The 24,481-nt window shown below is 50.2% G+C and overlaps 4 protein-coding genes across 4 annotated transcripts; 1 reads left to right on the forward strand and 3 right to left on the reverse strand.

Moving 5' to 3' along the window:
* Positions 1 to 1,070: 1,070 nt before the first annotated feature.
* On the forward strand, positions 1,071 to 9,584 carry LOC128269688 (uncharacterized). Its single transcript, XM_053007075.1, has 7 exons — positions 1,071 to 1,125; positions 3,644 to 4,146; positions 7,120 to 7,384; positions 7,440 to 7,573; positions 7,638 to 7,827; positions 7,889 to 8,236; positions 8,288 to 9,584. The coding sequence occupies exons 2-7, from the start codon at positions 3,956 to 3,958 to the stop codon at positions 9,431 to 9,433; spliced, it is 2,274 nt and encodes a 757-aa protein (XP_052863035.1). The 5' UTR covers positions 1,071 to 1,125; positions 3,644 to 3,955; the 3' UTR covers positions 9,434 to 9,584.
* Positions 9,585 to 9,634: 50 nt separating this feature from the next.
* Positions 9,635 to 10,553, reverse strand: LOC128272672 (tubulin-folding cofactor B). Its single transcript, XM_053010535.1, has one exon. It carries the CDS (start codon positions 10,505 to 10,507, stop codon positions 9,779 to 9,781), a length of 729 nt encoding a protein of 242 aa, XP_052866495.1. The 5' UTR covers positions 10,508 to 10,553; the 3' UTR covers positions 9,635 to 9,778.
* Positions 10,554 to 10,928: 375 nt separating this feature from the next.
* On the reverse strand, positions 10,929 to 13,066 carry LOC128272547 (HEAT repeat-containing protein 3). Its single transcript, XM_053010373.1, has 2 exons — positions 12,457 to 13,066; positions 10,929 to 12,394 (listed from the first exon to the last, which is right to left on the reverse strand). Exons 1-2 carry the CDS (start codon positions 13,064 to 13,066, stop codon positions 11,013 to 11,015), a joined length of 1,992 nt encoding a protein of 663 aa, XP_052866333.1. The 3' UTR covers positions 10,929 to 11,012.
* Positions 13,067 to 13,654: 588 nt separating this feature from the next.
* On the reverse strand, positions 13,655 to 23,587 carry LOC128275592 (carbonic anhydrase 2). Its single transcript, XM_053014147.1, has 4 exons — positions 22,943 to 23,587; positions 18,135 to 18,550; positions 16,953 to 17,024; positions 13,655 to 15,049 (listed from the first exon to the last, which is right to left on the reverse strand). The coding sequence occupies exons 1-4, from the start codon at positions 22,974 to 22,976 to the stop codon at positions 14,741 to 14,743; spliced, it is 831 nt and encodes a 276-aa protein (XP_052870107.1). The 5' UTR covers positions 22,977 to 23,587; the 3' UTR covers positions 13,655 to 14,740.
* Between the last annotated feature and the right edge of the window lie 894 nt (positions 23,588 to 24,481).

The raw sequence follows: 24,481 nt of genomic DNA on the forward strand, positions 1-24,481 counted from the left end.
GGCGAGGGCAACATCCGGCAGAACAATATTTGAAAATCGAACGGCAATACATAATATTAGTTTTAGTTGCCACATAAAAAACATTCACACTCGGTCTCTTCCGGAAAGTCCACAGATTGCATTTAACAACATAATTACCATCGTTCAACATGCATATTAAATATTGGCTTGAGGCTTAAAACTGACATTACTGAAAGAAACATTGTTTGCTAAACTTTCCTATGACGCTGGACAACCTTCCTTAAGAAGAGAAATGATGCTAATAAGTTTCTGGACTTACATCAGTGCCTAACATTTTATTATACTTTCTTCGTTGGCATGGAAACAATAGAAACAAATGGAACTTTCTTGCTACACGGGGCAGCATTGCTGTTGCAAACCCTTAAAGGCAAAGCTAAATTTGAAGCTGCCAAAGTTGGTCTACGAACCTTACTCCAGCTATGGTTTGAACAGTTTTTGAGTTTCCCAACCGAAAAAAATCTTTTTCAAATATTCAATATTGTCGCAATCACAATCACGCATTCCAGACGGAGGATCACACCTAATAACCAGGAGAACATGTAGTGAAAGAAGCATTACTTAAACATTATTCCAAGAAAAAAGAACAGAATACGGTAATTTAGAGGCAACTTTTCTGTTGAAATCTGCAAATATTAACCCTTTCTCTGGCAAATTTCAGCAACTACTCTACTGCACGCACCCCGCCAGTTATTGGCGTTTGGAAGGTGGGTTCCATTTTTTTCCCCACTCCTGCACCGCGTCGCGTTGACCTTCCGTGCGGTCAGCGTGCTCGCTCACGAGACACCCCCGTGACGTCATCAGTGATCGGTCAATCGTCGACCGTGTTCCGGTGGCGCCGCGATCGCGAACCACGAGCAGTGCACGATCGACGCCTCACACGAACACAACCGCAAGCTAAATAACAACAGCAACAGTAGTAATGTTGCTGGTCTTAGTGACCGCCTTTCGCCGCAACAAACTCAGATGCGCGATGCCGTCTTCGCAGTCTTGAGTGCGGTTCTCTTGAGCAGGTTCGGCAGTCGCCCGATCTCGTCGGTGCGTTTTCGACACTGTGCGACCCCCACGCGAGACACAACGCCAACATAAGAACGCCTCGCGATAGAGGTTCGTAGTGCCGAGTGCGATGATCAAAGCCCCGAACCATTATTTGGGTGAAATTACTCACCAGCCCAATTGCAGTGAAGAGTTCACTCTTGTACCGCATGCGCGTTTCCGCGGTCGTGTGCTTGTCTAAGGGTGTTTTTTTGTGGTGCAATGGTGCACACATACGCGCGAAAAAGGGGTGCAAAAATATCGCCAAATTGATCGCCGCAACGAGGCGATCGAGCTGTTCGCGTGTCGTGTAGGTGCGAAGTACATGCTAACGCTTCCGGCGAGTGTGAGGAACCAGTCAGATTTTGGAGAAAAATTACGGACTCCGAGAAAACGCTCCCCATCATGAAGATGATCGCGCGTGAGGCCACGGCGGCAGTACGGCTGCTAAAAAACAAATATTTGGTTGGCGAGCTAAAAATAGGCCCCAGACCAGTGCTCATTTTCCCGCGAGTAGTACGCCGTGGATAAGAAAATTCTGTGTGCTGCTTGTGTTTGTGTACTGCAGCAAAGAAAAATGTGTTGATGGAATTTCCCTCTTCTGGTTGTTTTACTCGTCCTGTTAATAATAATAAGCTGATTTCAACAACAGCATCCCAAGTGACTCATTCGACACCTCATAAGACATCTATCTCGCTCGAACGAAGCGTCTTGGTGACAATGGAACGTATCGGTACCGGTTCCAGTGATATTCCCAAATGATTCATGTGCCGCTGACCACCTCACCAAAAACTATCACTTCGAACGGACTTTCTTGGTCCGCGGACCTTCTGCTTCCCAAGATCATGAGGATAGTCATGAAAGCGCCGGCGTGATGGCAACACGGACGTGGTTCACCAACTCATCTGCTAGCAAATCATCGCTCCATCGGGACTAGAGCAAAACAAAATAACAACAACCGTGCCCGTGTTTCCACAATAATGAACACACACGCACAAAGAGAAGCAACAGTACCATAGTTGATGGCCGCACCATCTCGCAATGTAGAGAAATTTCTACACGGCCTCACAGTCTCACCCCAAAGAGTCTGCCCGCGACGAATGGCTTTCAACAACCCTCCGACAGCGTCACGGGCTTGTACCCTTCAGCCACGATCGGCGCCCGCGATCGGTCCGAGGTCCGCTTTCGTCAGCTGTTTGGTAAACTGTGCCCCCGCCATCGCCACGCTGGTAATGACCGAGGCCGAGCAGTATCAGTTGATCCGGTTTCTGGATTACTCGGACTCGGCTCACTCAGATGCACCTGGGATGCAAGCGGCCTCTGGACCCGTGACGAGGCGTTTTATTTTGTCCGGCGGAATCATTTTGTATTTTTCCGTTTCGATTTGAATTAACTCGCATCATTACATTAATTCGTTTTACACTAGAATTTTTTTTGCATTTAAAATAATTATATTTTTCCCTTTAAAAGGGTTGACGAGGGTCAACTTTTTGGAAGCTAAAATTGTAATTTTAATTAAAACGGTGCCGTAATTTGGTATACTTTTAACTGGTCCTGATTGGTTACCGCGCCGTTTTGATGTAACTAGCTCTTATGAATGAACTACGTTACCTGAAACACCGAATGGCCACTGAAAGTTAATGAATAGTGAAGCATGTGCGTAAAAGCTACGTGTTACCCCGTCCTTGGTGCGAAACGAATGTCGTCACGGAGGTGAGATGTGTAACCCTGGGGCACATGTTTGCATTTGAGATAAAAAGCAACAAACCAGAGATAACGTACGAGGTGTGTGTGTTGTGCGGTCTTATATTATCCCATATCCTTCGTCTGTTGTAGTACGGCGATTAATTTTCAGACGCAATACCTTTTATAACGCAGCACACCTTACCGATTTGTATTGGATACAACATGCTGAAGAAAAAAATCGAAAAAGAAAATCAAAACTATATTTAAAACGACCGTAGACAGCGGCGGTAGGTGCGTTATCGCCAACGGCGTCTTATCGCTCTGCGAGTAGTAGCACTTCGAACAGAAACTAACCCAACCAGCCAGCAAAAAAGGAACCCCCTTTGGACGTTACTTCATGTTGTTGTGTATACCACACTCTGGCGAGAGCGAAAAGAAAGGGCAAAAATCACTACTTCGCTTGATACACTCGACGGACTTTAGAGCGTTTTTTTTTGCGCCCGCCCGGTAATTTGCTAATGATCACCGAACGTGACTCGAGCGTGAGCATCCGAAGGGTTGGTCGAAGACAGAGCTCGGTCCGATCGCACCGATGTGCGATAGTGCACATCGGTGCATCATCGCCATCGGTGCTGTAGTGAAACTAATCGCATGCTTTCGTAACTGTCCGAGTGACACTTTGCGGTCAGCCTGAGGCGTGGACATCACGGGCACGAAATGTTGGGGTAAAACAAGTAAAACACACTCAATCACAACACCCGTCGTGCTCGTGGTGTTGGTGCCCATCGAGGGCTCAAACCTGGACCTGGAAGGTGATAAGATAAACCCGCACGGTGTGCACTGATAAACGGGCATTCTCTAACGGGCAGCCCGGCTGAACTGTGTGTCGTTTCTCGATCAGCAGGTTTCTAGTGTTCCGCACGGGTCCACCCCCCGCTCCGGCTCCGGTGGCAGCTCTCGTATGAAACTCACGATCCGTGCCACCCCGCCCAAAAAAGTGTCAAAAGCGCGTGGGGTTGGCAAATTATCCCCTTGCAAAGTGAACCGGCACGAGTGTTAGAAAACAAAAAGGAAAACAAGAGTGTCCGAAAAAAAAAACAAATTGCGGTGCTAACGACGCGCCGAATGACATCATCCCCGCGGGGGGCGGGACGTCCAAAATTGTAAGCAACCACACACCACATCCGGTCTCGGAGCCGGTGCCACCCGGTCCAAAATGACCGATCTGTCGTGCCAGAATGGTGGCTCGACGAGCAGCATCTACGACTACCCGGAGCATCTGAATCCGTTCTACGAGGACGAGAACCACAAGCGGCTACGCTTCTGGAACCCCAAGCCGGCGGCCCACGGCCGGTCTCAGCGCCGCGGTAGCCTGTCGAGCTTGCGCGACGGACTTCGCGAGCTGTGGTAAGTGTCACCGCGCCATCCTCACTCTAATTAGCTTATTTATGGCCGCCAGCTTGGAAATGATAATTTTATCAAGCGGCGCAACGGGCGGCTTCGTGCCTGTTGGCATCAACGTATCAACGCGATGTCTCCACATTACCTACGGCGAGGAGTGCTCTCCGGGAAGCCGGGAAGAAAATGGAGTTACATCATCGTCATGCAAGAAATTGCGCGTCCCCCCCAGGAAGGGTCTGTTAGAATCATCAGATGTGCCAATGAAATCGTTTTTAACAGTATCCGCCAGAATTAGATCTCCGGAGGTGTTTATGTTGTTTAATGGTTCCCCGGATCTTTAGAGACTGGACAAGTTTCCAACAAATCGTCCAATTCTAGTTGTACTACCAACCCGGTGACGCTTTATTAGGTTCTTGCTGCTCTAACGCTTTCCCTGGTCCGTGCTGTGACCCACTCCGGGTGCCACCGGTAGATGGGCACCCTGCGCCCGAAAGCCGCCTTCATCCGCGCTCCACTGGGTGCTGATCGGCGTTCCGTCCGGGGCGATGTAGGAGTAGGTGCCGTGCTGTACCACCACCGTCGCCTGCTGCGTTCCCCCGTTTGCGTCTGGTACGTCGATGGTTTTTACCACGCCTTGGTCCTCCACCTTGCTTCCGTCGGCCGATTCGTAGGCCGAAACGAAGCTGCCGTCCGATTCCCGGGTCGCACTCTGGCTGACGATGGCCACCGGTGTTGTGGAACCATCGCGTGGTGCACCGTCAACGGTAGCCGACAGGACCTGCAGCAGGACAAGCAGCGCTCCCACGGTCGTCACCCTAACGAGCGGTCCTTCAAACATTCTGGCTCAAATTTCTCGTCTATCACCTTGTGACTGAACTGCGGTTTGATGGAGTGAAGATGTTTTATATCTTCGGGTTCGGGTGGCCAGCTTTCCTGCTCCCCTCTCGCTCGGTGAGAGGTCGGGAAATGTTGTGCAAAATACATATCGCGTTCTGATGTGCTAAACTGTTGGGCGTGCTGTCGGTAGCCTTGCACTACATTTGTCTTAGGTTTTGGTCGACGGTGGCCATGAGTGTTACCTAACCTAAAACGCTCCCCGCACTTTGGGATGCACTGGATTATTCTCCGTTTACTCCGTACATGGCGGTAGATGACACTCTCTTTCATGAGTCCACCTTTTTTTCTATTTGATTACTTCATTCGCTCCTATTACTTTTATCCACAATCGTGATCGTGGGTGTCGCAAACAATCTGCATGAAAACAATCGTCGCCATTCCTCGAATCGGCTCCGGGGGCCCACATGTCTAGTAGGGAGCGCCCCACGCGCCGATGGCCACGACGAACGGGGTTGGTTGGGTTGGGTTCATGCGAAAACATCATTTCTAAATTTAGCGTGGCTTAGTACGCGGCCCATTTCTCTGTCGCTTCTCAAGAGGCAACAAAACCAATGCGTCCAGATTTGGATTTATTGCTCGAAACGACTCCTGATGACTCATATGAGTTCGTGGTGGTGTGATGGGTTAACGATTTTGGAAAGAATTGTTTACTCAAGGTTCCCACCTTTTTTCTCTCCAGATCGTTCTGAACTCGATCTTCTGTTTACAATCTTTCTATCACAAGTGTTGCCTATATTACGCTACGTTTTTAAATCCTGCTTAACTGAAGCGCCACAGATCTTCAAGAACCGTATAGTTATTAAAAGCATTTGAGTAAAGCACTTTGTCTGCAAATGCTTTCAATGGGTGTGTGGGAAGAGGCAACAATTCCGAAACATATACCGTTCTAATAACGGGTTACAAGCACCACCAAATGTAACCGTCAAAGTTTACGAGACCAATAATGCGACTCAGCGACCGTTACAAAAAGCAACAGCGCCTATGGCTCTGGGGAGACCCCAATCGTGGCCTTGGTCCGTTGGACAGCATGAGCTCGGGTTGTACCGCTCTACCCATTCTTCCGGTGCATCCGAGCTTAGGCAACGGTTGAGGTTGGGCTGTGCGCCGCCATGAGCTCGTGCCAATTTCTTATGCATATCATTTTTCGCTCCCCTTCAATCAAGAACATTATTCGAGTGCAGTGCCGATGTTGCTGGCGCTCCTACACACCGCACCCGGGAACGACGGCGAGGGCAGATAAATCAAGGCACATTTAAGCCACTACACTACGCTCCTCGCACAGTTTAAGTGCCATTGAATGGTATTTTTCTTCCGCCATTACGATCAACCCGTATCTCACGAGGCGGCCGTGCTGCGAACTGCGGCAAACTTGAGCACAAATATGATGTGCTGAATACTTGTCCAGAAACTTGTTTGCCTTGCCCACCGGTAGGGGTTAAACCGACCAGCTGGCAGTGCGAGTGAACCGTAGATCGCTCCGGTATGGAAACTCGGTTCAGAAATGTTAAGTTTGACAGTGCGCCGCTCGGTACCATCTCGGTCGGGTGCCACTTTCCAACGACAGCTACTACCGGTCGATGCATTGTATGATAATGAAACAAGTATTTGCCCCGCCAGCCGGCTTGTCGGCGATCACCTAGATACGCGTGATCGTCGGCGGTTTCTATCAAGACACTGCGCGGTACGGCCCGGCCATTCAACGAGGCCTTCTCTACGCTGCACCAGTACGTACTGTGGCGTACCAGACTAATTGAAATGCGACCTCCATTCGGTTTGCGCCGAGAGAGTCCACAGGCCGCGCCTGAGCCTACTCGTGTCAAGTTCAGCGAAGCCCGTCGATGACTGCGGCGGGAGGTGAAATTTTAATTGAACCACTCAGCCGGTCGGTTTCCAACAATGTTTGGCACGCTAATAAATAATTGTCGGTCCAGAAACAAGATCGACGCGGGGAGCAAGCCAATCGATAGCCATTGTCTCGTCTGGATCGTCGGAGATCTGAGACCCAGTTCGTTCCCGGGCAATTACGCGAGAGTGCGAATGATTGGTCCCATTAAGTTCCTTATCTTCTTTATCCGCCCGCAGGCTATACTCATCGGTACGCTTCGGCAAGAAGCGCTCATCGACGCTGGGGATCAACAAAACGTCCGAGAGTCCACCGCCACTGCGAAGGGATGCTTACGAGACTGATACGTACGCGACCATCGCAAGTAGCAGTGCCGCCGGCTACCGGAACACCGTCAATGTTGTGCCCGGGCGCGAGACGGTGCGTGAAAGCCAGTCGTACACCACCACCCCGCTATTTGTGCGTCACTCCCGGTACCGTACTTCGCTTCAAGATCGCCCAAAGGTAAGCCCGCACCACAGTGCCCTAGGTTAGGGTCTAATCACGAATACCGCTTCAGGAGAACGACGGAATTGGATTCACGCGAAACGACCAATACCGCAGCACCATCCAAAACGGGTTCTCAACGTACAGTACCGGAATGGTGACATCTACTCCTCGAAAAAAGAGAGTAGCCCCGGCCCTACCTTACGGGTAAGATTCTTCCTCCACCGATTATCTCGATCGATCGATAATTTAACAATATCTTCACCCGCAGCACCACGCCACGTGTACCGCAGCAGCACCACAGCAATCCGTTCGATGACGAAATGGACTACGAAACAGATACGATGTCCACGATCAGCATGGATGACAGCGCTTCCTACAGTGAAACCTTGAGATCGCGCAAAACTGGCACTAAAACACGCACCAAGCGAAGGGCTCCGCCACCGCCGCCCGTCACCGTGGTGAGTAGATTTTTGGAATCCTAGAAAATGGTCGTCGCCTATATGCTCTCTTGCTTTGCAGTCCCCATCGTACCATCCACACGCGATTGACGTTTCTACGCCGGAGGACACTCAAAACGAGGACCTACGGAATCTGACGGCCGAGATTGAAAGTTTCGTCCGGATAACCACCACGGCCGGCGGTGCTAACGGTTCCAGCAGTGAGTCGCAAACCACCAACGCCACCGTTGTGCAGACAAACGGTGGTCCGTCGAGGTGCGATTTAAACAATAATAATGCCCAACCGACGGAAATTCCGACGACCGTGTCGACGATCGAGAGCGAATTGGTGGTACAGGAAGCTCAAACAGCTCCAGTTCCTGTTAATGTTCCTAAGGAAACGAACGTATCGACATCGGCAGATGCGACCGTTAGCCGTACCCATACGGCCACAGTTCCCAACGGTGCCAATGTTCCTGAGGAAACGATCGTCGTGACATCAACAGAGATTACGGGAAACGGTGGCCAAGTGAAGGCAATAGAACCTGTGCCATCAGAAGCACCCCAGCGGGCTGCACCTTCTACGGCCGTGATCAGCAGCATGGAGATTGAAACGGTGGTTGAATCAAATGCGAACCGTCTAAGCCCAACACCTGTGCCGAGGAAGAAGTCGGAGAAAACGGACAAACCGATAAAAGCGGAAATAACAGCAACTGAACCACCAGCCCAACCAACGAATCCTGTTGCCACGCGCGAAGTTGAGATCGATTTTGAACAGCTAGCCCTTCCGGCCACTCCCGTCCCAACGAGACGATCGAACCGTGAAAGGTACATGGCGCAGCAGGTTACTAGGGTGGCGGAAAAGCCGGTTGTACCGAAGCCAATCTTGCCACCGCCGACAGGCGATGACGACGAAGAGGGCCCGACGACGACGATCATTGTGGACAATTTGCACTACAAACTGAAGGTGGCACCGATCCACACGGAGATTGACACAAAGATCGAGTCCGCCCGGATGAAGATCAGCGAATCGACGGGGAATATTACAACGGCCGTAAGCGAAAACGGGACAACCGAGCGGCGACGCTCAGTCCGGGACATCATCGAGTCGATCAACAAGAGTCAGAGCATGCTGAAGTTCAGCCACGATCAGTCCAGCAACAGCCTGCACTCCACCCAGTCTACCGACAGTATGGTACGCAACATCCGCGAACTGAACGAGCGGGAAAAGGAGATACAAACCCTGCTGCATGATATAGATAGCTCGTACGGTGCGGCTGGTTACCCACAGATCACGCAGGCCGGTACGTCTCAGGACGAGGGAGCGTCCCAGTATCGGGTGCTCACCATTCCGACTGGCCGGGGATCGTACTACGACAATTTGACGGACGATAATCTGAATGCGAACCTCGATGACAGGAACAATGCGTACGGGGCGGCCGGTGGTCGGGTGAAAAAGAGTCCCACCAAAACTCTGACCCTTGGCGAAGCGAACGAAGATCACCAGTTCCAGGACTGCATAAACTGGAATCCTGTACCTAAACCGAGGCGCACTCATGCGCTGTCGGAGGGCATACCAACGGTGGGTAGTGAACGGTCGTCCCGGACCGTAACCAACGCGTCATAGACGGGAAAATGTACTTGGGATGCTTCGATCCGTAGTGTTGGGAGATTCGCTTTTCTATTCGCTGTTTCTAGTTTCGATACCGTTAGGTGTGTGATTGTGCTTTAGGCTAAAAGTAGAATAAAATTCATGTTTCGTTGTACTCTATTTATAGAACAAAGTAAGGCGTTCTCAGTGTTTATCTTGCTTGTGTTAATGGTATTTTATTATTAGTTGATAACCCAGTCGAATTCCGTAACTTAGTTGCGTTATAAATAGTTTGCGTGTGAAAAAGGGTAGAATGTGTATAATTTGTGCCACACACCGCAAAGGCTTCGGGCAAAGTGTCGAACGAAATGGAATGGCCTTTCACAGCTCATCGTCCAGCGAGAACTCTTCCGGAGGAAAATCGCCCACCTCGACCGCTTTCAGCGTTACGAAGCTACCATATTTGGGCGGACAGTCGAAATATCGTTTCCCGTTGACGCTGCCATCGTTCACTCCGAGCGGTTCGTCGAATTTTACGCCGAAGAAAAGTCCTGGCTTACCCTCGAGTTCCCCCTTGTACAGGACCGTTCCCAGCCGGGTGGGGTGCCCCTTGGTGGTGACCCGGCACCTTGCACCGACCGCGGTTTCGTCGATCTTCTTCTGGTCTTCCGCTTCCTGGCGCTTGCGATCCTCCTCCAGTTTGGCCATCTCCGCCTCGTTGTACTTGCCGAGCTTGTTCTTCCGCAGGAAGCTCCGAACACTGTCCGACTTCTTGTCGTACTCCTCCGTGCTGAGCTCAAACTTGGCCACGTTCTCCTGGACGAACTGGAAGTGGTCGATCACGTGTACCCTCATGCCGTCTTCGACCGGGTACGATCCGAGCAGTCGGCTGTCGCTGTCCAGCTTACACACCAACCGATCCCCACTGTACAGCTCCAGCTGCATCGTTCCGGCAGATCCGCCGGTGATCGGTTCCAGCTTCACTTTAAACTCGTTTACCGTCTGCGAGCGGCTGTACTTGCGTTCGAACGAAATGGCATCGTTGTGCGAATTGGAAATGTTGATAGTGACCGAATCGGAGGTCTCTCCGCCGTTGCCGATATTCGTCATGCCGGTAGGATTTAATTCTGTTCCGGCGTGTTGTTCCAGAAGGATGTTGAATCACCTCACGTAAAATGCTCAGCAAAACAAGAAACAAACAAAAACAAGACAAGCAACTGTCAAAAGTGACGTCTGTTGTGTTACTTCTGACGTTAACTTTACGGAGTTCTCATTTGAATGGACAGTTGCGATTCACCATTTGCTTTTATTGTAATTAAGAAATTCGTTGCAAGTTTCAGCACTTTCTACCGTCGATACGATAATCAGAAGACAGTTACGTTGTTTTTAATTCGTGTATATCTTTCTCCAAAGAGGTGGTCAGGCTTGAATGTTCGAAGAAAGGACACCAACTGGTCTTCAAGAAAAGTAACGTAAAGGACACTTTATTGACACACAAGTGTTTCATTTAATACGTTGTTTGTTTCAGTTCATTGTATATCCGTACATGCATAGTTAACAATATGATTGCATCGATGCCGATTGGCAAGCCAAACCGTGACCATCGCCCGCTCGCTTACGCCTCCAATTGCGGTTTGTATTTTTTCATCTCCGTCTCGAGATATTTACAAAACCGCCCCAAATTCGTGCGCACCGTCGTCACCGCCGGATACCGATCGCCCAGCTGTCGCTTGTTGCGCCTCAACTTGTCTCGCATAGCGCGATCGAGCTGCTTGCACTTCGCTACCATTCCCAGCTCGTGCACGATCGCATACCAATCGTTGTCGGCGAATACATCCATGAGCGAGTCCAGTGCTTCGGCCAGCACCCACACGTCGTCCTCGGTGGCACAGGTATTGAGCACAAAATCAATGATCGTTTTTACCAGCTTTTCCGGCAGTAGGCAACCCAGAATGCCCAGCATTCGTAGCCAGTTCGCACGTATTTCCGCGTCCTCGCAGCCAACCACACCGTTTAGCATCAACTGTAGATCCGTTTCCGTCATCTGATGGAAAAGTTCCGGGTTCGGGCGGAGATGTTCCAGCGTGGCGCGCATCAGCGAAGTGGAGGCCTCCAGCAGCTTCACATTGTGCTGTCCCTGAAACACTTGCTGGCCCAGATCAATCCACACACTGTAAACGGCAGCCGGGCCACCCAGATCATCCGTCGTGACGTTGTTGCACAGATTGTGCAAACACAGCATGGCCGATATACGCAACGAGTCCAGCTTTTTCTGTGTGCCACGCTCCGACTCCATCAAAATCTGTTGCACGTTCTCTGGCACTGGTTGAGCCTTTTGCCACAGCTTTTCTACCAGCCCCAGCGATCGGATAGCTTCCAGCACTTCGACCGGAACTTTGTCAGTGTTTTCTACGCTCCCGTTCAGCTCATTTGCTGCATCATAATCGCACACACTCTCCGCATCGGACCCGTTATTCTCGTTGTCACTACCCTCTCGCTGTCCATCCTCATCGCCGTCATCGTCATCGGTCGAGCAAATGTTGGTCATTATTTCGGCCGCTATTCTTTGTGCCTGCAGCAACCAGCCAACGCTACGCACTTCCTGCTCTCCCTCCGACGGGAGATCAGCCTTGCGGCGTCGCTGATGTGATTGGGCTTCGGTTTCTTCTTCGATCGGCATGTCGTCCATCACCTCCAGGTCAACCACGTCTCTGGACGGAAGCAGAGGCAACATACTGGTCATATTACCCAGCGCCGTCCGATGGTTCGGCTCGAGTGTCTTAGAGACGGCAAGCAAAATCGGGCCCAAATGACTGCTCAGTAGAGCGGGCACATTGCAAATGATGCCGGCAGCAACCGTACGAAGAAGGATCGCTGCATTGTCTAACCCTTCCAGGACGAGCAGCGAAGAAAGTTCCGACCCATGGTTCGCCAGTACTTGCCAGCAGGTTGTGTTGTCTTCCGACACGACTAGCAAACATTGTGCTACGGCGATCGCTGCAAAGGAAATTATTGCTGTCATTAGTACCGAGCGCATTCGAGTGTCCGAAGGATCTTACTGATTTCGTGGCCGTAAACAGTGTGGTCAAGGAAGGCAACGAAGCGTTCCAGCACCTGTGTTTGGTTGAGTGCGTTCAACGCGTCGGTTGTGCTTTCGCAAAGATTCCACAACAAGTTGACCGCCTGCAGGAACGTGTCCGCGTGTTCGTCCATTTGGTTTTGCATGTTCGAATCGAATTTAGGAGTCCATTGCGATCCGCCAGTGTACCGGTGCAGCAGGGCAAGCAGCGGAGTAAGTACGTCCTGATCGACCATAAACTCGCACAGTTCCACACTGAGGGTAGACAGGTTCCGCAGTGCTCCGGCGGTCGCATGCCGGACACTCTGGTCCGAATCGACCAGCAGTGCCGAACAGATACGTATCAGGTTGTTCTCTACCACTTCGGCCAAATTTACCTCCCCCTGGCAGATCGTGGCAAGCGATTGCAGGCCGCACAGCTTTTCTTCCGTTACCGACGACTCCAGCTGCTCGACGATCGCCTCGATCGGAGTACCAGATTTTTCCTCTTCGTCGGCCGCTAGCCCACGTTCGATGAGCGCACTCACGTCCATCAGCCCCGTGGGGTTGGCTTGATTTCGGTGTAGCTTTGGCTTTCTGGCCTTACCCATTGTGGATCAGCAATATTTTTACACACAACAATTAACCACAATTCGGCACCGCAGTCCGACGAACGCGAAACAAAACAAGAGCACGTTTTGTACCACACGCAACGCGACGAAACGGTTTCTGACAGTTCGTTGGCGAAGGCGAACGGTTGTGTTTATGAAGGTGGGTTGAGAGTTTCGTTGCTCCACGGGAACTCGAAAAACGCTGCACGCCAACCACGTGGTTCGTGTGTGAAAAACACAGACATTTTAAAACTAAATTCACACTTTACTAAGTTCTGTTGAAACTGTATTCAAAATTAAAAAAACGCAACACAATTTTTTCAATTGTGTTCTTTTGTTCAAAAGTGTTCCTATTTCCTCTTCTTCTCATTTCTCGCATTCGGTTCGGTTCGTTTTGAATCTGTTAGCCTTCGAACGAACAGCATTAGATTTACAAGCAATGAACCTGGAAAAATCTAGTCAATTTGGACGAGCTTTGTGTACACAATTCTAAGGAAACGTAATTCATGCAATCAAAATTATTAGTGTAAGTTTTATTACATTTCGGTATCTTCCAAAGGCGTTACACAATAAAACAACCAATTTACTGCACTCAGACTACTTTATTCACGTCTATTGCTGAACAACTTTCGCACGAAAATCATTACTTAAGGCATCCATTTCCCTTGTCTACGACATTGCAATAACAAATAACAGTTTGTACCTTAACGGTCATTCACAATACATTTTATGATTTAGAACAAAAAAATCCACCCCATTTTGCGGTTTTTCGGTGCCGTTTCTTCTTCGCTGCTGTGCTATGTTAACTTATTGACTTTCTCTGCCGGTGCACTTCCATCAGCACTTTTTCCGGCCCCTCAGGCTGCCATATGATACTGCTGCTCACTATTTAGTTGTCGCGGTTTCCATCGCTGCTCAGGTGGGGGCTCAACCGAGCTCGTTTTTCCTCTGCTCTCCCCTGCAGGCGCAATTTAATAATAATCAACAATACTATGTTACTCGCCAGTTCTGTTTGTACCGACACAGGCTTGCTTTCAAACGTGTACAGGTCATTTTCAAAATATAATTGATTCCGGTGGCGAAACTCTGTTTACGGTGCGCGCGCGTCTGCAGGTTGTTATGTCATTTGCACAACAGTGTTTGAACAATTTTGCCCTTGTTCCCCCGTGGCGTTGCGTTACCTTGAAACCGTTTTGAATATGAATATTTCCAACTACATAAAGTGACGGCTACTGCTTGAAAACAAGTTTCATCTTAACCCTATGCTCTACGTATTGCTTCTCCGTTCCCGTGTAGTTCCGCCGTTCCTATTATGGAGGATTGTTCGAGCGATCTTCAAATGGCGCGCTCTGGACCTGAATTGAGAATTTCCTGTGTCACTGTGCTGCCGTTTTTTTATTCTACGTCCCATCAGGCCACCATTCGGTCAATCGAGCGAATCTTATTTAAAGCACGATTAGCATACGTTGTGTCGCGGCGCGGTGACATCCTGCACCACTGGGTCGGTCACGGATCGACCTGGCAAGCTTTGCGCACACGCACCCGCCTCACACCGCGTATCGAAGTTTTCTTTTCTTTCGTTACTGCTCCAAAAACAATTGCCCACAGTGTCTGTTCAAAATAACCCGATCCTGTCCGGGGTCTGTCCGTGTTCGCTGGGTCGTTTCCCTACGTTTAATGGCTGCCCACTTCACGCAGTGGCCGATTGCCGAGCTCCAGTGGGGGACGGAAATTGTTGATCACCTTTCCGTAATCGAACTGCTTGTTGATGGTGGCGTCGCATGGGCACTCTTCGCCAGCGTCGTAGCATCGCATCTCGCGGAACAGCTCCAACTGCTCGTTCGAAACTTCGATCGGTTCCTTGAACAGAATCCAGGTGACCGATTCCGAGCACGGTGGCGTAGTCAGCGATCCCAGGTATGTCCAGTAAGCCTTACCCTGCGGCAGCAGACGGGCCGGGTCGAGTGGTTGGGTTAGAGTCACCTGCGAAAAACAGAAGCACACATGTTGCAAATGCTGTTATCTAGAAATTATCTAGAAAAAACGTGCAATTGATTCGTGGGACTTTTAACAGACTCAACATACAACGTTCGCTGTTAACATTCCGCCGGCCACCACCGCATAGCCTCACGTGAACTATTATTTTATTTAAAACCAAAACCAGACAACATCAACACATGGTCTGGAGAAGCCACAAGACCACAACTATTTAGTAAACAGCCCAAACTGTCTACAAACCAGAGTCGGGAGCGAGTTTTTTTTCCCGTCTCGTCGACAACGGCCTGATTAAAACGGCAGACAAGTCGACGCTGACGCTGTCGCACCCCGCCACGCCGGATCACAAATTGAGCAGATCTCGCGAGTTCAGGGACAGTCATTCTGGTTGGCTCGCCGTTCTCGAGCCGGCGAGCTCGACCGAACGAGAAGATCGCGAGGGTGCAATGTACGGTGCAGTTTTTGCACCACATAAATCGCCTCTCCTCGGCTGCAACAATCCGACTCTCGGGCGAAGATCACAAACACTCTGCGATGCCTGCGCCAAGGTTACCACCTAGGGGCCGGAACGACGGACAATGCGCCTCTGGCCCTAGATGGAGAGAGAGATGGAAGTGCGCTATGATCCGAAACGGTTGTTAGCACCAATGCCGGAGGGCATTACATCGAACAACCGATCCGACAAGGATAAAAAAAGCGTAAATGAGATGGTCGGTAATGTGTTCAAATTGGATTTCAAGTCAACAAAATTATAAACCTTTTGTATGGTGCACTATATAAACTTTGTTAAGGTTATAGTCAAATGAAACCGACCTGAACTTTGCGCTACGAGTTCAAGCTAACCTTCAAAATGATTCACGATTCAAGTACGAAGTCAACCACCGGCGATAAATAACTTTGCATACCAAATCGATACGCGCCTGGATGCGTATCTTCAAAAAAGCCACTTCCCAACCCATCCGTGCCGCCCATAACCGGTCGAAAGCGGATGAAGTACGACGTGTGTGTGTGTTGTGTTATTCCCCGTAGTTTACAATCAACTAACAGCCCGAGAAAAAGATTCGCGAAGCGATTGTTGATCGACCGCGGCTAACCGTTTTGTAAATAGTACACGATTGACGCGGCCGCGTTAAACAATGATGCCCCGTCCATCAGGCTGGTGAGCACCGCCGCGAATGCATTGCCACTTGTGCCATTTTCAATAAACTAATGGCCTCCACCGCCACCATATTATGTTGGATCATTCTTGATCGTATCAGTAGCGGTACGTCATGTGACAGTGAGCGGCCCCAGGCTGGGTCGCCTCCAATTCCTGTTTTCCCTCTCCAAAGGCAAACGGACGAAGTACCCTTAGCTTGTCAATCTCTCGTGCCGGGTCAATTTTATCACCGACTCAATCAGCTACACAACACCCGTCGGTTTACTTAAACACTCATCACTTATCGCACGTGAAACTCGCCGCCGTTAGAAAGAATGCATAATAATGTTTATGCTTACGTCCGAAGCGACGGGGTCGTGCGTGGTCGACGGAACGGGGTGAGCGTGATGGAGTGGTGGCGCAGTTTTAGTCTAATTGAGCCAACACCTCCCCCGGCCTACAATGACCGCGCAGTGCTGCTGTTTCGGTCCTGTTGACAAACAAGCAGAAGCAATTCATCTAAAACACTTCATCAACGCTTCTCTTCGCGTTCCCGTTGATTGCCGTTGGGAATGTAGGTGGCATTACATTCGCTGCAAATTGTATCACGTAACACCCTGCGGCACCCCTCCCCCCCCACTGACAGTGTGGTACCGTGTTGATATTTTATTCAACGCGCTCGCCACACCCCGCGAATTCTATGCCCTGTTCCTGTGCGACACAATCTAGATGCGATCGTATTCCCATACTTACGCGATCGCCCTTGTGGGTGATGAACGGAAGCAGACGCGCGATGATGTCCAGCTCCGGATGTGGCTTGCCAACCTGCGAGTACGAAGAAAAAATCGTTTGGAATGAGGTTTGAATGCTAGATTAAATATACAGGATAAATAATACGCAATCGTCACGCAACCCGAGACCGATATTCAGAGCGACACTACACTCGTCACATGATGCTCCAGCAACTTTAATCTCAACGAAAACCGTCACACTTGTCTACAACTCTACGTTAAATTAATAAAACTCTTCATGGACATCCGTGAAAAGGAACTCTGACAGGGTGTTCCGGCTGACGAAACGATTTTTTTGTTTCCACATGCATTTCACATCCAGCGTGCGCTCGGCACAGCTCCACAAATAGAATGTAATTAATGCTTCTCATTGAATTAATCTCCTGTTGGCCAATCATCCACCGTCCGACCGTCACACTAAATTTCTCAAGTGTTCCTTTGCATGCACCGATCGAGGTGGTGCGTTGCCCCCGGATCAGGCTGAGATCACTGGTCCCAGATAAATCTCGTTAAGTGTGCCGAGACACGGCGAGATAACGTAGTAGTAAAAAGTACACCACTCATTTCCTAGTTGTGCGAAGGACAGTTCGCGACCCCGAGATGTCTAGTCTCACGCACCTATCTAAGTGCGCAAAGTACATTGTGGTTGAGTTTAATTAAAGTTCTAATTACATCCCATCTGAAGTAAGAGCTGCCATTTCAAGGAACAACCTGAATGCCAGCAGAACGTTCTAGAAACCCTACATCCAAGTGGGCCGTAGCATAATCGATCGATCCGTCGAGCATCAGCGATTCGGAAGCGAAACCTTCGCGGTTACTACAATTGGATTAGAGCACTGCGAAGGTAGCATGAAGCAGAAAACAAAGGGCTTCGCGACATTGCTCCATTGTGGCGTTGTTAGCACAATCGCTGCGAGTGCTTCTAAAATTGAATTAACCGTCTCGTAGAACTAAACAGCCGCTGATGACAATTCTGTACCCTAGAACTATCAACCATATCTTAGCACCGCGACAATATTGAGCATTCAAGTTGAGCCTGTTGGACAGCGCTGACATTTGCATTGGTAATTGGACCGTGATCAATGAAATTCGCTCGGTTAAACTCGCGTGAAACTTTATGCGACGGCCACGGGTTTTAGCTCACCTTCAGAAACACGCCCAACACGGCCAATCCGTCCGGGTGGCCAGCGGCCTCGGCGAAGCTTTTGTACTTGCTCTGGTTCCAGTGGACCAGATGCAGCTCACCGGCGAACGATTCCCCGTCGACGGTGTGCTCGGAACCGCGCGAATCCGAGCAGCCCCAGTGGCAGTGGAACTGCTCCAGTACGAACTGCTCGCCGTGCAGGGGCCCTCCGGTCAGTAGTGAGCCCTTGCCGTTGACGTCCACCCGCCAGCAGTATCCGGGATTCACCAGACTGCGCGTGTTCTCCGGGACATACTTCCACCGCAACGGAAGCTGTTGCAGATCGCCGGAATGCTGCGTTTTGGAGGTGACAATATCGACCGGCGATTGGCGCTGGCCCCGAGCCTGCGGGAACATTTCCGGCCATTTCTGCGGTCCTAATGGATTGAAGAAAAGGGACATTAGATAGGATTAGTTCGTACGGGAGGAAAGCTAGCTTCCATGTTTATATTATTTATTTATCAAGTAAGTCATTAATCAACGGAGAGAGAAGTTCTTCATTTTTGCTCACCAAACATCAATCATCGAACACGTCATTTACTCATGGGAGCCCATAAAGAATTGCCTCCAGTTCATTGTGATACGAACATTACCTCAATCATCGGAAAGTCATTTTTATACGAATAGGGGTTCTCACGTTCTGCTGATGCAAATTGAAAAGCCTTTTCTGAGTGGAAAAATAGCGTGACGACCACTTCAGCACGATCGGTTCGGTAATTTCTCGGAAAATGGCACCCGATTTGCCGGCTGGAGAGGATCGGCGAAGCCACTTCCGAAGTGTGTCAACGACGAAACAATTAGCTGCCGTCCGGAGAAGCAAGAAGCTGCAGTTCCCCCTTAGCTGGAATATGCATCCGACCGGCCGGAGATAACGCACGTGATGGCAGCGAGAAGCGACAGAAGACGCTCCACCACGCGGTGCTTGATGTTTTCTATTTTGCCGGAACACATTGGTGCCTGTCAAAATGGCCACTTCATTAGCATAGCATTCAAGAGAGGGGGGTTTTGTACCGCAGGCAATTAATTTTTAGTGGGGGCTGTACTTGGTAACGTCGCTACAACCGGAACATCATTTTTGCCCATTTTTGCGTTCGAGAGACAGGCCATCGCACATGACGCAGGTCATGAAGGCCGTGATAAGAGTGCAAACGCAAAACGTTTAATTGATGAGATAAGTTTGGCTTTATAGCGTAATTTAGAGGCTAAATGAAGACCTAAACCGTGTCTAGCTCACAGTTTTTCTTCCTGTGATGTCATTCTCCCGTTTCGCATCAGCTGACCACGACAACACGTGACCCTGCGGCCATCGGTTCGGGCGCCAATTTGCTTTTATCTCATGTGACCCACACGTCGATTGGGAAAAAGGTGGTGATGAAAAGCGTTTTGATCACCTGTCAGGACGCCCATCAATCTTTCTGCGCCCGCGGTTGCGTGACGCCAACTAAACAAAAAACATCGCACGCGATGGCGATGAAAACTGACGTCAATCATCGCCGCAGGGTGCTCGATCGCCTGTGGCGGGGAATGAATCATTCTTTTTTTTTTTGTTGATCGCGATCGCCACTCGCTTTTAGCACACACTTTGCGCGGCCGGCACTGCTTCTTGGCTTCGTTAGAATCATATCTTTTCCCACTGGTTTCTACTGAAACCATAAAGTTCGTCTGACCTTTATCGGTGGGTTTTCGCACTCTATTTGTCATCGAAGCGACGAGAATGACGATCCGAAATCGGGCACATTTTGATTTCGCGGCTTATCAGCAGACATCAGACCGCATAAATGCAGGCAATTAAACCGCGCACGGACCGTTCAATTTCGCACAGCCGTTGGCAAAAGTGTCTTCTGCGATAAGTGGCCACCACCGTATCGTATCGTTGCAATCTGTGGCACGCTTCACAGGCAACCAGATCCTTATCACGTGCCACCGTGCGCTGGTCCGCCCCCCGCGCTTGGCAAAGATTGTGGCCTCGTCTGATCCATCATTGGCCGTAGATTGTCTCAAAACCGAGGCGCCTAATCAAGCGTCCAGTGACGCGAGTGACGCACACAGTTCTTTTTATCTCCGCCTACCATATTATTACGGGGGCCGGGAAAAAGGGAGGGCCCCATAATTTTTCTGGAGTGGAGATAAATAAGAACTGTCATTTTTGCCGATTGCCATGTCATCTCGAATACGACCGCGCACGTGCGTCACTCGTCGTGGTCATCAGAATGTGTGTTATTTGCGACGGATTGTTGCGAATCTGTGTGTTCGTCTGGTTGACACTGTGAGTGGTTTTATTACAACAATTGCGCAACACACGGTCAGGTTGTCGACAAATTGTTGTCGAAAACCTAATCAACTCGGCGCCCATCGTAAAGGAATGACTTTGTTTACTAGTCGTTCTTGTGGAGCCATTACAACCAGCCCATTCTATGGCGCACACCACACATGTAACAATGTAAATGGCCAAGTGACGAGCTCATTAAACTCCCCCACGGGGACGGCGCCCGTTTAAGGAGGAAACCACAACCCCACAACAAAGATAAGACCAATTTCTAGACCAACACTCTCGTGCGCGCGCGCGCACACGCACCGTAAATCACGCGGTCTATTGTTTTCCGCAATGCGCCGCGCACGCACACCGACGGGCAAGATCGGCTCGGCTATTCGGTGGTGGATCTCACACGACGCCGACGTTGGCACGTGCTGTGCAGTGTGTGCGCTGCGCGACAAAGCGCGACCACGACGGTGATCCCCGCGAACTCGTCCGGCTGGCTGGCTGGCATTTCTTATCACGTGACGCTGGTCGCTAAAAAACCGGTTCAACACGGGACGGGAATTACGGGAACCGGTTTCCGGGCAGCGAGTGGGGCGGCGAGTGGCCCGAGGTATTCCCGCCCGCCGGATCGTACCGGAGATGCGAGGCGAAGAGCTCTCGGTTCGGGTGGTTTTTGTTTACACATTTTTTTTTGTTGCCTTCAGCGACTCAGTCACTCAGCGGCAGGAGCCGGCGATCAACAGGAACGCACACCATGGCGCGACTTTCTGCACCTGAGCCGCGGGAAGTCATCTCGTGGCTCGGCGGCCGTGCAGCATCCCGCGGTATGGGGGGCCGGTGGTTTGTGGAACACCGGCGCACACCAACACGAGACCACCACTAGTCGGAGAGCCTGTGAGGCTGAGTGCCGCTAATTGTGACTATTAGAAAGTTTAACGACGCGCACTGATTGATTCACGATCTTGCGGGATGTTTTCAGGTGCAGGTGGTGCCGACGACAACACGCCAATAAATTGGCAAAGGCCAAGAATGATGGAAGACGGGCAGGGTTCGTTAGGCTCGGCTCGGCCAATACGATAAGCCTGTCGTGAAATATTCAAATCGAGCTCGAAAAATTTCGCATCCTTGAATCATCGTTAGGTGGGGTTAAGCTTCGCGAGGAGATTTATTTATTCGCGGAGCTGTTACCTTTTCAGATGCGCAACTACGCAAAGTAGTTTATTTTTTGCCTAAAAGATAGAAGATTTCTCAGCAATCAGCTTACAATTTTCCGGGCATAACCGGGAATCATTTCGTTCAATTTGGTGGCCTTGCACGCTGATCACGTACGGTGGTTTTTATGGTAATTTAGATCCGAGCGGTTCGCATCGCACATGCGTAATTTATCGATCGTATCGCGGAAGGGAAAATTTATTACGATCGTTCCCGCGTGAACAGTTCTGAGCCTGAGCCCCTTCCATCATCATCATCAAAACCAACAATACGTCCGAGTGTTTGGCAAGTCAACACCAGTATTCGTTATCACAAACGGTCAATGTCAAATCACTTGATCTTCACGAAAAGCGTGAAGCTCATCTGTTCGGCGCATGATCGCCATAACACGGTGATTGCGTTAACACACGAACGCACACACAGGAACGAGCTCCCAGCCGGATGCCTAATTGTGCCAATCAAAATTTCCGTCATCAACGATTTTGTTTGTTTTACACGCGCGATCCTTGAGATGGCCATTTCGCTGACGAACCTTAATTAAGACGAACGCCATCAATTGTCACTTTTATATTGTGGCCGCTGCGCGCTTTTTCGCTCAATGCACTTGGTGAGGTTCGCAGGACAAATGCAATCCACAATGGCCAATTTTTTAAACAAATTTCATCAAATCGATGAATAACGTTACTGCACGGACTTGAAGTAAAACTTAAACTCAAAGTGGGCGATCTTCGAAGTAGGCGGTTGCCAAACGGCCCACACGAATTACGTCATGCTTGCGAGCTACGCGCCTCAGAGAAGCATGAGATGGGATTTGGGTTTCTTTTTTTCTTAGGTTTATTTCAAACATCCGTCCGCCTCGGCGGTGGACGTTTCGAGAAGCACCACCGTAAACAATAGACGTCCAATCAGCCAGCAAACCGCCCCAAACCTCGATTGAAGCTTTTTCGCGCTTCTCTTCTCTCGCCACATTCGCAACACATGCGTCTGCGAGGCGGCACGCAGCTTGGACAACAAAAAATCAGGAGTTTCGTGCCGCGGCCGGGCGACGTCACTGATAACAGGTGCGTGATTGATTCTAATACTAATCGCCGGAGTGATTACTACTGCCACAGGATTGATAAGGCTTTGCTGCTGCTGCTGCTGCTGCTATGCGAATGACGCGCCAATCGCACGAGGTCCGTCCGATCGTCGCGACTGCTGATTGATTGGCGGAATCGGTTTGTTCGCGTCAGCGCACGCAGGAAATGCAAATTTCGCAAGGAAAGAACCCGATCGTTTGACACCGTCCGAAACTTACCATTCTGCTGAGTGTAGCCCCAGGTGACGGACATTTTGGTGAGCCTTTTTCCCTTTTATGTGTTCCTCTCTTCACGCGACGCACCCGTCACTGTAAAATGTGGCTCACAACAGCTGCTGAAACCGCGATCAACAAACCACTATTACGGGCCCACGACGATGATAACTAATGTAGCCTCTCTCTCTCTCTCTCTCTCGCGTGATTCACACTCCGAGCTTACGACACGAGCGAAACAAGGCACCCGTTCCGCGTTCCAACTATCCAGCGAGTTATCAACAGTTGCGTCCGGTGTGCGTACTATTCGATCGTGCGTATCGAGAGCCTCTATCGATGATGGGCAATTTCTCCACGCAGCGGTTTATTACTGGTTTCCCTTTGCTGCACTGGACGTAAACAAACGCGGCGCGGTGAGTTTCTTTCGAGAAAGGGTGAAACGCGAAATACTACACAGTTAGGCCTATTGGTTCAGCGGCTGAGCGGCGTCCACCACCACCGGGGAAGTGTCTGATGATAACTGAAGTCGCGCGCACAAAACGTGGAACCGAATAGCAAACACGGAGGACGGCGGGTCAGCGTGAAACGTGGAACGACCGACGACGGAGCGCAAGAAGACGACCACTTCGCTCAATCGGTACTTGTGTACTGAGCGGGCGATGGAGCGATGGAGAATCACTCTCCAGCGGCACGCACCCGTTATATACGTTCGCGGAGCCGTGTGTGGTTGTGGCGCGGACACCACACCACCATCACTGAACACTGAACCACAGACGCGCGAAAGCCTTTCCGACGAAACAACCACACACTGGCGCGAGTGTCTGCGACGAATGTGGAAAATTAATGGAAACCCACGAAGCGACCAATGTCCGGAATGTGGCCACGGTTTGACTAACTCGTTCACTTTGTGCAAACAAACGCCATCAACAACGCCGGAGCCGGAGCACGCTGAGTGATCGCTGATATACGTATACGAAGCCTCGATCGAGAGAGTGATCGCGGGCTTCGAACAGCTTCGAACAATTTTCTTTCGACTGCGCTCGTGGTGGTCGTGCGATGGGCGGCGACGCGCGGCAACAACGGCCAACATTGTCATCCGGACCACAATATTCAATTAGCCACATGCGGTTCTTACGGAGCGCGATTACCGGTCGCGTCACCTGCGCGTGCAAATCGTTTGGCGACAGTTCCGTTTTTGGAAAATCACCCAACCCAACAATGGCCCAGCTAATTGGGTGATTTAAAAGTTGTTAGTCACTGTCGTTTGGCATAGCCAATTCCCGCCAGGTAGGCGGCCAGGGCCATCGCGATCACCGGAAACCTAAACGGCGGTTAGTATCAAAACTTCCTTTTTCTCTTTTTAAATAACTAATACTAATTAAATTTCTCGTTTCCAGATTTTGGTTTGGCGTTTCTATATTTCGTTTCGAGCTGTGATTGATTGGTTATGTTTCGCTCAATAGTTCTGAACGTTTAGTTTTAATGTGCTCAGTCAGCTTACTATCGAAAATTTTTCTCCGTCCCTCATTTTCGTAATCATCATTA

This window comes from Anopheles cruzii, chromosome 3 (assembly GCF_943734635.1).
Source record: "Anopheles cruzii chromosome 3, idAnoCruzAS_RS32_06, whole genome shotgun sequence".
Lineage (NCBI taxonomy): Eukaryota > Metazoa > Arthropoda > Insecta > Diptera > Culicidae > Anopheles > Anopheles cruzii.